Source organism: Lathyrus oleraceus, chromosome 7, assembly GCF_024323335.1.
Source record: "Lathyrus oleraceus cultivar Zhongwan6 chromosome 7, CAAS_Psat_ZW6_1.0, whole genome shotgun sequence".
In the NCBI taxonomy this organism is placed as follows: domain Eukaryota; kingdom Viridiplantae; phylum Streptophyta; class Magnoliopsida; order Fabales; family Fabaceae; genus Lathyrus; species Lathyrus oleraceus.
The window spans coordinates 141363254-141377519 of record NC_066585.1 but is presented as its reverse complement, the minus strand read 5'-3'; the positions used below and the strand labels follow the sequence as shown (position 1 = coordinate 141377519).

Here is a 14266-nt window from a genome sequence, read left to right as displayed (position 1 = left end):
ATCTTCATTCAGTGTTATTTTTCTAAGTTTTTTTTCTTGTTCATTAGGCATGAACATGCTTTTGTTACCAAATGTCAACATTATTCTTACTAGTTGTATAAATTTCATCCTCGTCAACTTTTCTTTCATCCCACGAATCAAGCATCACTTTTCATTTTCACAAGCATTTTCTCTATCTTCACAAGAAAACTTTTGATTCCTCTTTCGCTCATTCTTTTCAACGATGACCACCATTGATGGTGGCATCGACAACGAATCACCTTCTCCAACCCCATAAACATCTCGATCATCTAATCCACTACAACCAACACTCTGATCTACCACAAATGAACCTACCTTACAAATCCAAACCAATATGTCTAACCCCTTATTCATACACCCTAGTGATAAACCATGGTCTCGTTATTATCTCTCCATCACTGAATAATTCAAACTATCATTCTTGGTCATGGTTTGTCAAAGTTGTCGCTAAATCCATCATCAATCGCTTGGGATCGCTGCAATACAATGTTAATGACATGGATTCCTAACTCAATTGAGGCTAGAATTTCATAAAGTGTCCTCTGGATGGACATGGCGCAAGAGATTTAACAAGAACTTCAAAATTGATTCCATCAAGACAAGGCGATGTCTTTCACATTTCAAATATACTCCTTCAAGCAAAGAGACCAAAACATCACACAATATTTTACTACTCTCAAAAAACTCTGATACAATTACAACATCAAATGTTTCTGCCAACTGATACTCCCCATAAAAAGAAATGCCAATTGTAACCTATACATTATTTTGTACATTATTAAACATTAAATCCATATATTGGAAATCTAACCTCAACAACAATGCTGCCATGTAATTTGATATTTCGGTTCATCAGTAAAGTGGAAAACGCATATCAAACAGACACCAGAGCTACATATAAGAACACAAAATTTGATAGAAAATATTCAAAACTCTATAAAATAAACTATTACATCCATACAATACAAGTGAACTAAACGAAAAAAGTGAAAACATTGGTTGAACAGACAACTTCAGCATCCATTAAAATTATTGCCCAGTTATAGGGCTCACTTGATGAATCTAAAAAATGCAAAGGATTTCAGAAATTAAAATATCATGGTGAATATTCTAGCTTAAGTAAACAAGATTTACCAAAAAAAAACCATATCCCAACTAAGCTTGTTTTCGCAGTAATCACTGGCAGAGTTGTTCAACAGCAGTCACAATTTGAGCAGGTTGGACCACGGTCCATTCCTCCAATGTTCCGGCATATGGAGTCGGCACATCCTGAGAGGATAAACATATAATAGGAGCATCCAAATAGTCATGGAAATTTTCAGTAATGGCAGCTGTGAGACTAGCACCAATTCCACCCGTTCGCATGCACTCCTCCACTATGAGCACGCGATGCGTCTTCTTAATTGAATTTCCAATTGTGTGAAGATCAAATGGTTTCAAAGACCTGATATCGATGACTTCAGGGTCATACCCTTTGTTCACCAATGTCTTGGCAGCTTGCATGACATGATACCTCATTCTTGAATAGGTTAGTATTGTGACGTGCTCTCCGGGCCTAACCATCTCGGCTTCTTCAAGTGACAATACATACTCTTCATCTGGGATTCTTTCCTTGAGATTATAAAGCAAAACGTGCTCGAAAAGTATCACAGGGTTGTCGCTTCGAATTGCAGCTTTCATCAAGCCCTTGGCGTTGTAAGGTGTTGAGCAAGCAACCATCTGAATACCAGGGATTGATTGAAAGTATGACTCCAGCCGCTGCGAGTGTTCTGCTCCAAGTTGTCGTCCGACTCCGCCGGGCCCGCGAATGACAACTGGAATTTTAAACTGGCCTCCGGATGTGTAATGAAGCATGCCACAGTTGTTAGAGATTTGGTTAAATGCAAGAAGTAGAAATCCCATGTTCATGCCCTCAATGATTGGCCTAAGACCGGTCATGGCAGCTCCAATGCCCATGCCAGTGAAGGCATTCTCAGCAATAGGGGTGTCCAAAACTCTGAGATCACCGAACTTTTCAGCCAGGTTTCTAGTCACTTTGTAAGATCCTCCGTAATGACCTACATCTTCACCCATGACACAAACAGTTGCATCCCTTTCCATTTCTTCCTCCAAACCTTCCCGTAGAGCTTCAAAAAGGAGAAGTTCATGCCTAAAAATAAAATGAACATCTGATGAAAAAAATGCCAGCGCGTGTTTTAGCAAATTCAACCAATCAATGTGATCAATAAGAGAGAAAAAATATGCCAGCACTGAATAGGCATGAACCAACTACCTCGAAATGTTGTGCTAAAGGGTAAAGAAGCACATGAATTGTCTTATATCTAACATTCCACCAAAAGCAAGAACGCTTTGTAACAAAAGCAATGACCGCTTTGTAATACTACCGTGTCATGAACCAACCACCACCACAAGAGCTTAAGTTGTTTGTCAAAAGCAGGTAAAGGGCTTTATATCCAAATTTTACAAAATACAATACGCATGAAATCTCTATTAATCCCGTCATATATCTTAGGAGTTGTTTCTATATTTCATTATATTTTGTAAATTAAGAGATCTTACAAATACCTCTTAACATATAGAAATTGGATGAGTTTAGCTTGTGTTGGTATAATCATTTAGAGTTGTAATGTTGTTTTCAGACGTAAAATACAGCCTTGTTCATCACAAAATAAAAAAGTGAAAAGAAATTGCATAGCACCATTCAATATTTTCAGGAAGCCTTAATAAACAAGAAAAAAAGATGAACTGAATATTGCAACCACATCCTTCGTTATTCCGTCTCACATATCAGAGGGTAAAATTGTGCTCATTTGGGATAAAAGTTGATATGGTAGACAGTATCGACATTCTTTACCCCATCACAGGTAAGGGAAGTTTAGACTACAATTCACTGTTTTGAGCTTCTCTTTGTTTCAATGCTTAACTTTTATATATACCAAGCATACACTAAAACCATTCTTAATTGAAAAAACGCTAAGATTCAAATTGTGCAAGGCTTGTGCATTTTATTGTGTTTGATTTTCAAAAAGTTATAAACTGACATAACAAAACACCAGCAAGTGATTGTAGGAAAAAAAGACATACCCAGGTTTTGATGCAGAAGCCACAGAACTACTTCCCTGTGTCTATAAACAAACAACAAAAAAACACAATTGATTACAAACACAATTGCAAACCAAACCTCAAAAAAAAAAACACAATGGAGTGAGAGTGATGAAATAACTTACAGCAACTGCATTAGGAATCAACAATTCACTCTTCCGAGTAGCTCCTGACTTCAGAACCTGGTTTCCCTTTGCATCAGATCTGACAACAAAAATGCTACTTTTCCTCTCTGAAATCAGTTACAAAATGAAGCAAACATCACTCATGATCAATAAAACTAACTTGAACTGAATAATAAAAAACCTAAATTTACACAAGTTTCCTGGAAAATACAAGAACCCCATTCAATTATAAGAGAAACCCAAAATAAAAAAGCATCCAACGATTCAAAAGCTTGCAAACCTGAGAGGGATCTACGAGAAGAAAGGAGAAACTTGGTAGATTCAAAGGAATTGGATGGAGATAAAGGAGTAACAGCTCCTAATCCCTGGAAAAGGGTAGCCATTGGATCAGAGAAGAAGAATGGGAATGAAGGATTGAAGAAAAAGAGTATGAATATAAGAGAAAAAGTGGGCGGAGAAATTAAGGAAGAGTTTATAGCTGTGTGTGTTTGTTGTTGAGTTGTGATAATGTATGTGTCTCTGTTTTTCCGTTCTCACAAAGGTTTTTTTAAATTGTCTTGTTTAATTGCATTGTTTCCATCGACAATATCACTTATTTTTGCTTGTGGACGATGATGTATTATTGGTGGCCTAACTGGATCCAAACCTCTTGTTAGTTCTAATGACACCTCCTTTTCTTATGTGGGCTATGGTTTTTTGGGTTTTAATGAATCCGGCCCAATTCATTTGTTAAGGTTTGTGGACTCATCTATACAAGGTTTTTCTTTTTTTGTATAATTTTTTTTTTCGGAAATTCTTTTATTTTGTGACAATTTTTTGAAAAAACTCTATTTGTTGTTGATGTAATCTTTTAAACACAATTTGAGATCGTTTTTAAGTGTACTCGACGATCTTTTGAGAACAATATTCTTTTTAATTTTTTTAAAAAAATCTTTGAATTGTGGTAATTATAATTTTTTAAACTTGTTTATGCGTAGGATGAGAGATATAATATGATAATTGTATGATGTTTTGTGGAGATTGTTGAATACACCTTAAGTATTTATGGTTAGTATATTTTTGCAAACTTTTGTAACATTTTTTTTGTTAAGAACTTTTGTAACATTTTACTGGATATTATTGAGTGTTTATCATGTGTAATATTGTGGACCGATGTGTTTGTAGATATGACCATTAGTTAGTTTTGATGATGGCAACTAATGAAGCATTGATTTTGAAGATAACAACTTCATAGATCAAACGACTTTTGAAAGTTGAGAATTCTCTATGACAAGAGGAATTGATGTCAACCATTAAAGTAAAGCTTTTGATGATGGCACGTGATTAAGAAGATAACCTAAACATCATCAGTCAGAAGATTCAATTTCTAATTGTAGTACTAAGTCATTGATGTATAAGTCATTAGTTAGTTGAAGATATATCACAAGGGAACTTGAATATCTGAAGTTGTGAGAGTCTGAAAGTTTGCCTAATATTGCGCTTCGCATCTTAGAGTGATCAGTTAAAATGTAAAAGGTCAAGCGTAAGTTTTTATGTATTATGTCAATCAACACTTATTTCATAAAATCTCTTGAAAACCATCCATGCTTATGTGGAACTTATTAAGGAGTAATTCTAATCAATTAAGGAAGTTTTTTACACTGCCTAATCGATTAAATATTTTGTTCAATTGATTAGATCAAGGTAAATGATCTCTTAATCGATTAGAAAAGCTTTTAATTAATTAATGCATATAGTCGTTTTATGGTTTCTTTTTTTTAGATTAGGGTTGTCATTTTTAAGGTGTTGTAATTGGTTATCAACTAGGGTTAATATACTAAATCATTAAAATGGTTCATGGATTATTTCCATTTTGAGCCAATTTTTTACATTTATAAGGGATGTTCTCCTCATTTCATTTCACCATCGAAATTCTGATTATAAAACATTATATTCTTCTTCTAGTCTCTCTTTTTTCAAATTTTCTTTTCACGGAGATTGTCATAGTGCTAAAATACCAAAAATCCCTTGTGAGAGATTTGTTGCTATCAATGTTGTGCTTTATTTTTGTATCCAATAGTGTGATTCTCTTGTGGAATTGTGTTGTAATGGTTGCAAACTAATCTCGTATAAAAATTTAGTTGTAGTTTCTTGAGCTTGACCCGTATAAAAGCTCTAGTAGTAGGTTCTTGAGCTTATCCACTTTAAAAATTCTATTTGAAGGTTCCTGAGCAAAGCACGTGTAAAAGCTCAATTTATTAGTTGTTGGGCTTAACCATTATAAAATATATATTTGTATATTGTTGAAGGATCCCTATTGGAGAGTTCGGGGGAGACAGGAGCACCAACGAGATCAATGCTCCAAGACCACAAGAGAGGAAGATACCACATCCCCACCCAAAACCTTAAGGCATTAGGTAAATGAATCATCTCTCTTATAAATCCAACATTTCACCCATTCATATGCGATATGGGACTTTAACCACTCACACTTGCACCCAACATTCTCCTCCACAAGTTTAAGTCTCCCACATCTTATAACATGATCCAACATAGGATCCAACTCCCTCTCCCCCACCAAGCCGAACCACGGCTCTGATACCACTGTTGGGGAATTCGTAGAAGGTGGGAGCACCAACGAGACTAATGCTCCAGGACCACAAGAGAGTGAGACGCTGCATCTCTACTCAAAACTTCAAGGCATTAGGTAAATGGATCATCTTTATTATAAATCTAACATTCCACTCATTCATATGTGATGTGGGACTTTAACCACTCACACTTACACCCAACATTCTCCCCCACAAGCGTGAGTCCCCCACATCTTATAATAGGAACCAACACAGGATCCAGTTCCCGCTCCTCCACCAAGCTGAACCACAACTCTGATACCACTATTGAGGATCCCAAGGAAGGAGGGAGCCCCAACGAGACCAATACTCTAGGATCACAAGAGAAGGACACACCACATCTCCAGCCAAAACCTTAAGGCATTAGGTAAATGGGTATTCTCTATTATAAATCCAACATTCCACCAACTCATAAGGGATGTAGGACTTTAATTACTCACACTTGCACTCAACATTTCTGTTGGGGAGTACGGGGAAGGCGGAAGCACCAACGGGGCCAATTCTCCAAGACCACAAGAAAGGGAGACGCCACATCTCCACCTAAAAACTTAAGGCATTAGGTAAATGGGCCATCTCTCTTATAAATCCAATATTTCACCCATTCATATATGATGTGGGACTTTAATAAGTCACACTTGCACTCAACATTCTCCCTCATAAGTGTGAATATCCCACATCCTATAACAGGAACCAAGACAAGATCCAGCTCTTGCTCCCCCACCAAGCCAAACTACGACTCTGATACTATTGTTTGGGAGTTCAGGGAAGGTGGGAGTGAAGTTGCATGTCTTTAATATATTCATGGGGATAACCCAAATATGGTTTTGTTTCTTATTGTTTACGCTTTCAATTCACTTATTATTGTTTATTGAGTCACCTTCATAATTACACATCTTTGAATCAAGTTTTAAACTGGTTCCCTTTAGCATTGAATAATTAGATTGTTTGTATTTTAGTAGATGGTTTTATTAAATTGCTTGAGTTAATTGAACAAGAACCATTTTTGAAGTTGGTTCAATTTTTATGGGAAGTGAAATCTTAAACTATTTTGAAAAACTTGAAAATTTGAGATTTGGTGTATGACTTGAGTCACTCACATTCCATGACTCGTATCAAATTAAACAGACAAGAACATGATAATTTTGGTGTATGTGACTCGAATCACAGTTTACACATGATTCGAATCATGCAACTCTGTGACTCGGATCACAAGTATTACATGACTCAAATCACATATCTCATGTTAGACACTGCCTCATTTGATTCGAATCACACATCCTACATGACTCGAATCACAAGTTGTTTCACTTTTCATGTTTGATTCTAATCAATTTTATTTGAATCTAAGTTTATACATGACTTGAATCATGAACCATCATGACTCGAATCACTATAGTAAGTGACTCGGATCACGGGAAAATGGGTCACTTTTCTTTATGTTAATCTTGTTCTACTGTACTTGCTCATTTGACTCAAATTAACAAATGCTCTTGACTCGAATCTAACAACCATTTCACCTATTTTTATGCTTAATCTCCAGCACATATAAATCCTTTTTGTCAGCTTATTTCCATATAGCAATTTCATAATCATTGTGATTTTGTGAAATCAACAACCTCAAAATTTTAAAAACTCAAAATCTCTTGCAAATATAATTTCTTTCATCTTCAACCTCTAGTTTTGATTTCAGATCTTGATCATGAGAGATTTGTAATTGTTGAGGGAGGCGTGTCTTGAAACTAACAGTTCTTAAAGGTTTGGTAAATATTTTTAGAAAGCTTGGAAGTTTTTGGTTGTTGTGATTGGTTGTGACAAATTCTAGTGAAAAGAATGGGGTTATTCTCTTCATGTTAACCTTGAAAGTGTTGTGGAGAAGCCAACATACAGGGTAGAAATTCTTCTCAATGTTCAGACAGTTCATTGCTCAAGAAATCGGTGGGATCAAAGGAGATTGCCACATGTAGCACCTCAAATTTGCACCTACCATTTTGTACATACATTTTCATATTAGGTCATTAACATAACATAGTCCACTGCATAGCATTGCATTGTCCTTTGCCCAAGTGTAAGTTCCTCAGACAAATTAGGTCAAACTGGTCAGGGGATCAGGTCTAACAAGCAAGCATGTACCATTTCCATTGAGACAAGGCCCTAGGGTTGATTTATCAAGTTCATATGATTATGTGATCATTTTGAAGTGTTTGGCCAAAGATTGGATGATCAAAGCCCAACAGTTAAGCTGAATTTCATCAGAAACCCTAGAAAGTCAACTGAAGTCAACTGTGGTCAATTGTGCTTGAAATCAAGGATTTGAAGGTGGGAGATGGTTTGAAAGGGTTCATTCAAGTCTCATTTGACATTTCAAAGATCAGGGTTGAGGAATTAAAGTCAGACAAAAAGTTTCCTAAAATAGCAGGCGACTTGTAATTGGAAATTGCCAAAAATGGAAAGTTTTTCTCCTCAAATTTACATCATCATACAAGCTTCAAATGAAATTTTGTCCAACATGGAAGTTGAAGATCTTGCTCTCACCTTTCCAAAAAGTCCAAGAACACTCATTTCTCATTTGTGGTTGGCAAGTTATGATCAAATCATTCTCAAGAAATTTTGAACTTCAAAGTGAGATAACTTCCAAACCATTTGGCCAAATTGAGTGAGGTTTTTTGCTACAAGTCACATTTGATGTGCTCTATCCAAATTCTTCATCACATTTCACCAAAAATCATCCAATCAAAATGGCCTTTTTCAAGTGCATTGAATTAAAAAAGGGAAAGGTGAAAAATTGACTTTCAAATTAATCATTGTCTACACTTTCTACCAATTGGATTTGACTGAAAACCACATTTGGAGTGTGCCTAAGCCCATTTTCGTGCACTGTAGCATGCACCCCCATGCATAATGATTGGTTTTAGCAATTTGTCAAAATATCTATTTTCACTAATTAACAAGGTTTGGCTTAAGGTTGATTAGTGGAATGCATTAACAGTTGGTACATATACATAATCAAAACAGAAAATACACTTAGCATTCATTTCCATCCAGATCTAGATCTAAAAGAAAATTTTCTCTCAACATTGTTCTTCATTTTTCTACAAAAATCTCCAAAGGACTCGTGCCCTTGTTCTTTGTGCCATCATCTACTATCATTTTGGGAGCTTTTGCAAGCATAATTTCGCAACTGTTGAACCATTTTCAGCACTGTTGCATTGAACTTCTTCCATGGCAAGTATCGATTGGAGCTGCCTCAAGGGTTGTTGAGCTAGAATCATTCATCCATTCATCATCTGGAACTTGAAGGACTTTCTGTTTCTACTTGGCAAGGCTGGAAAACCACGAAATCCACACTGTTCTTCAAATCGGGTAAACTCTCGAACCTGGCCAATGGTGAAATCATGATATGCTTATTATAGATCTTTCCATGCTGGTTGTAATGAGCTTTGAATCGTGAAATATGGTTGAGTATTAAGGGAGATACACTGATTTAAAGTTTGGTTATCAAATGTTGTTTTGCTCGTTTCTTCCATATGAGTTTGAATTAGGTTAAATCATTGTTGGATTGTTGATGTACGTGATGAGATGAACACAGTGATATGTCGTTTGTCCATTTTTGTGAAAGTTCATTCATGGCTGGAAATCTGGAAAAAATGCTGAAGAACACGCTTGGAACCCTAGCCAAGAACGTGTTTGATCTTCAAATCCCGTGTTTTTGCATGGTTTGGGTGTTTGTATCCCATGTAGCGAATCAGGCCATGCCACGCGTGCCAGCAAAACGCGGCGTTTCACTTAGTGAAAGCCGGAATTACAAGTTTGCCATTATCCGCATATAATTCCATTTAATTCATTTCTTTTTTCAATTTTTATTTCATTTGGCATGGCAATCTTAGAAAATTCATAAGTCACTCAATACTTGGCCAAATTACATGGGATTTTTTGTGAATTGCTCCTCATGATCTCTAGTTTATTATGGTGATTTTTCCAGATTTTTTGCACATGTGGATTTTTAAATGTGCTAGGGTTTATTCATGTGTGTCCATTTTGTGTATGCCTTGCCATTTTGCTTGTGAAATGATGATACATAATCCAATGCCTCCCAAATTTTTTGTGCTTAAACTAGACATGTTCATGGTGATTTTGGTGTAGAGTTTGTAATTTTATCATTGCTGGTTGATGAGATATGATTTTTTGAATAGAGGTGTGACAATTTGTGTCACACCATTCATGTCCAACTTCATGATTTTAATTACCATGCTTATTGAACTTAAAATGGTTTGGATTTTTGCATGAAGATACTTGTGCATGTTAAGAATGCTTGTGAATTTGTCTGGAATTTTTGAATGCATTTCCTATTTGTTTGGTAATTTCTCCCCTGTTTGACCAAATTGTTGACCTTTTGTGTCACATGATGTTATATGATTTGAGAAATACTCATGCATTATTGGATGGATCTAAAATTTGGCATGTGCAGTGTAGACATCTTGAAGTATATCATGGCTTTGGTCCCATTCATTTATCATGTTTTATCACTGTTTTATGATTGGTTGAAGTTGATGCATGTTTTGATGCTTTGTATGAGTTTGCTTGAACTTGCCTTGCATTTTTGAATTTCATTGACCTACTTCCCTTGATCCAAATGAGCTGAACTTTGGTATGCTTATCATGTTACGGATGATGTTTGACCATGAATTATTTGAGGATTTTTTGAAATGTTTGTGATTGGATTTGAGTTGAATCATTATGTTGACTTCTATGAGCTCCTATTTGCATGCTTTGTGCTATTTTGATCATGAAATGATAATGATGAATGATATGAACATGGGACCAATTGGGTTTGATTTTTAATTGTTTGATCTTGATTTTGGATAAGTTTCATGTTCTGTTTTGATGATTTGATCTCATTTTGACCCTAGTCTTGGACTAGTGGTTTGTGCTCTCACTTTTGAGTTGTGTTTCAGGTTAATAGCACAAATGCTTATGCCTGATGGTGTGCCTCATTTGGAGTTCCTTTCTTGATTGTTTATGACTAATCATTGGTTTGTTTTGTAGGTTTTAAAACTTGGTCTTGTGCCTTAAAGCTTGCACCTTTGTGCATTGACTTGTGTTTGACTATGTATAATTAACTGTTGACCATTTGCTGTTTAATGTTGGTTTGTCTGAGTACTGATTGTATTTGATTGATTTCAGGTACATTAGTTGCTTTAGTTCTATTGATAACTTGCTTTGCTTTGCTTAAGAGCATTTGCATTGAGGTATAACATTCTAACTCCATGTAGTCTGGAAGACCTGGCCTGTTACTTGGCCAGGCACCTGTCTGAAGTCCTCCTTAAGAGGCAATGTTTGTGTTTGTTTACATTTGTCCTTGTACATACTCAAAGACCTCCTAAGTGAAGAGGCATTGGCAGATATAAGGGATGTGCAATCCATCCCCTGCTATTCTGTGTGTCATCTGTTTTGCTCACACTACTGTGTTGACGCATTGCAGATATTAACCCAAGATCATTGTACATTGAGTCAGTGTCATATGTGTAGAAGGGTTCCCACTTTCTGAACCCACACATTCTTGTCTTAAGCTCTCCCAGGCCAGGGATAAGAGCTGTGAAGTCTCATCTTCACTCACCTTTCATCAGCTTCACCCTAACTCTCAATGTTAGGGTTAAGAGCTAATATTACCCTGTTACAGTGGTTTGTTTGTTGAGGTTGATATGACCCCTCGACTAAAACCTAACCTTGATTGAGCCCATTGATTGCATATAATGTGTGCTATTTGTGCTTGTGTGTTTGCTTTAGCTTGCTTCCTGTGCAAGTTAGGTTTAGTTTGGCTTGCTTCCTGTGCAAGTCATGTTTAGGATAGGCTTGCTCCCTGTGCAAGTTAGCTAGAAACCTTAACTTAGGGACGAATTTGCATGATAACATCTAGGCTCGAGTCGTAGTCTCCCTAGTTGTGTCTCCCTCTGTTATCTGGTTAGGCTAGTCCTGTGTCCCTTCGTAGGGGAACTACGTCGCCCTGATCCTCATACCAGATGAGGTACGTAGGCAGGAGATGAGTTGATCTCTCCGGGCGCCCGTTTTTGTTTTCTCTTGTGTGTGTCAGGAGATGGATGTAAGCCCAGCGATTGGTATTCCGTTTCCTCTTGTTGTGTGCTTGGAGTCCGGTATAAGTCCATCAAGTGGCATCTGGTTTCCAGTGTGGGTGTGTTTTGGTTCGGAATCCGATGTAAGTCCAGCGATTGGCATTCGGATTCCACGTTTGCCTGTGTTATTTTGTCTTGTGTGCGTGAGCCGAGCTACGAATGCTCTGATTCTTCTTCGTCCAAGAAGATACGTATGCATAGGATGCGACATCCTAGCGAGCATGTTTTCCCCCAGTCCGAACTACTTTGACTCTGATGTCTATGCTTGATAGACTAAGTAGGCCCAGGATGCGATATCCTGCCGAGTCAGTCTTGTTTGTTTTCTTATGTCTCTTTCAGCCTGTGTAAATGTTTATTTGAGCAGTGTTTTAGCAACCATTTTCCCTTCCTATTGTGCGTGGATCCCGTCGAGTACGACGGATGCGTAGGGGTGCTAATACCTTCCCTTCGCATAACCGACTCCCGATCCCATTCTCTTTGGTCGCGAGACCATGCTTTTTCCAGGTTTACTCTGAACGTTTCCTTTCCCTCTTTTGGGATAAATAACGCACGGTGGCGGCTCTGTTGTTCTTGTTTCCCGCCGGTTTTTCGCGTAATGCGACAGCTGGCGACTCTGCTGGGGAAGTAGAGAAGTTGACCTCTTGCTGGTCCATCTTCCCTAAGCGAGTCTCTCCTAGCGTTCTCTAGGTTAGGGCTTTGGTTGCTTTGTGCTGTTATTTATTGCATTCATTTCATTTATTGTTTGCATTTATTGTTTGCATTAATGTTTGCATTCATTCATATTCATCTGCTGGTTGTGTTGTGTCTCTCTGTTTGGGGTGGGAGTTACTCGAGGTAAAAGGCCCAATACCCAGGCTATGAGTGAAATCTAGGAACCCTAGGAATAGAGTGATTCATGGGAAGCGGGTGGTATGCGCCACTTAGCGGAACATTTATATCACGAGCAGTTCAGACCCTGGTGGGATATTATCGTTACATACTTCGGGTGTGTATATGATGATATTCTGCGAAAGGTTATTTATGCTGCGTTTCTCTCGACCTTACCCTGGCCTAGATGACACCCGTGAGTGGGGAGGGAATGATCATTACAGGTACAGTTGTTGATTTGTTGGTGACTTGTTGGTGACTCTTGGTACTGATGGTGACTGTGAATTGTGGACATTTATTTCTGGGACGCCAGAGTTCTGTCCGTGGTTTATCAGCGGGTTCCGTTTATTTCGGAGCCCCGGGTTGAGTTGAGAGTACTTGTTCAGAGGATCCGGTTGTCGTCCGTTCAGTGGATGTTCCTATGATGATATTGATGTAATCTCCGGTTCCGTTTATTTCGGAACTCCCCAAGTTGGATTTATGGTGACCTAGTCCTTCAGATAACTGTGACTAGTTCAGAGACCTAATGGGTCTACAGATGACTTGGTGGCACAGTGGCCTGCATTCATGCATTTGCATCATATCATTTCACATTCATCTGCATTCAACTCATGTCTGTCCGTGCTCAGGGTCCATTATTTTTAATTGAGACTCAGGTTGAGAGACATCCAGATGTCAGAATGTTGTTGATAAAATTTTATCTGTCTCGATGAAACCGGAATCAAAGAACAGAATATTCCTAGTACGGACAGACATCGCATGTGTGAGTCATACTAACCCATTTGCTGTTTTGTAGGTTTCAGTATTCAACCGGGGCGCATAGCTCGTCTGTTCAGATAACTTGCTGGGGTCAGTAAATCCAAGCTGATGGATCTTCCCAACGCCGACATCCTTGAACTGAAAGAGATGATGAGGGACTTGTTCAGTGTCGTGCAAGGGCTTGCCTTGGGGCAGAAAGCCATGTCTGAGAGATTGGAAAAGATTGAGAAGTGGCTGATAGTGGAGAAAGTTCAAGGGAAGGCTCCGTCCTCCGAAGTGAACAAACCTTCTGGTACTGTAGCAAAGAAACCCTCCGACAGTGGTCCATTCAAGAAGGAGGTTGAGCCAGTTGGTGTGCCAGCAAAGAAAGAACGTAGTAAAGATTGTTATCACCCTTATGCTGCCACTGTAACCACTCCTGTCAGTAATCCACCTGCTCAACAACAACAACTGCCACCTCAACAGAAGGCACCGAGAGCTAAGAGCCAGGTGAAGAAGAAGAAGGAGGATCGTCAGTTTGAGGAGCCACCCGTGACTTATACCCTTCTGTTCAAGAGGTTGAGGGATCTGGGATTAGTTCGGCCAAGGATTTTGATTCCTATAGAACAGCAGCGGAGGCCTGCAAACTATGATGAGAGTGCCAAGTGCGAGTTTC

General features: G+C 38.0%; 1 protein-coding gene across 1 annotated transcript; it reads right to left on the bottom strand.

The window, feature by feature from the left end:
* Nucleotides 1-913: 913 nt before the first annotated feature.
* LOC127100675 (pyruvate dehydrogenase E1 component subunit beta-3, chloroplastic) lies at nucleotides 914-3848 on the bottom strand. Its single transcript, XM_051037930.1, has 4 exons — nucleotides 3529-3848; nucleotides 3249-3355; nucleotides 3106-3146; nucleotides 914-2170 (listed from the first exon to the last, which is right to left on the bottom strand). The coding sequence occupies exons 1-4, from the start codon at nucleotides 3629-3631 to the stop codon at nucleotides 1198-1200; spliced, it is 1224 nt and encodes a 407-aa protein (XP_050893887.1). The 5' UTR covers nucleotides 3632-3848; the 3' UTR covers nucleotides 914-1197.
* Nucleotides 3849-14266: the final 10418 nt, after the last annotated feature.

What these genes read in the sequence shown, in the direction of transcription:
- LOC127100675 (XM_051037930.1), bottom strand. Translation starts at nt 3,631, where the DNA reads ATGGCTACCCTTTTCCAGGGATTAGGAGCTGTTACTCCTTTATCTCCA. An exon ending in TTCTCGTAGATCCCTCTCAG is followed by an intron (nt 3,356 to 3,528) that starts GTTTGCAAGCTT and finishes AACTGATTTCAG; the next exon opens with AGAGGAAAAGTAGCATTTTT. An exon ending in TGATTCCTAATGCAGTTGCT is followed by an intron (nt 3,147 to 3,248) that starts GTAAGTTATTTC and finishes GTTTGTTTATAG; the next exon opens with ACACAGGGAAGTAGTTCTGT.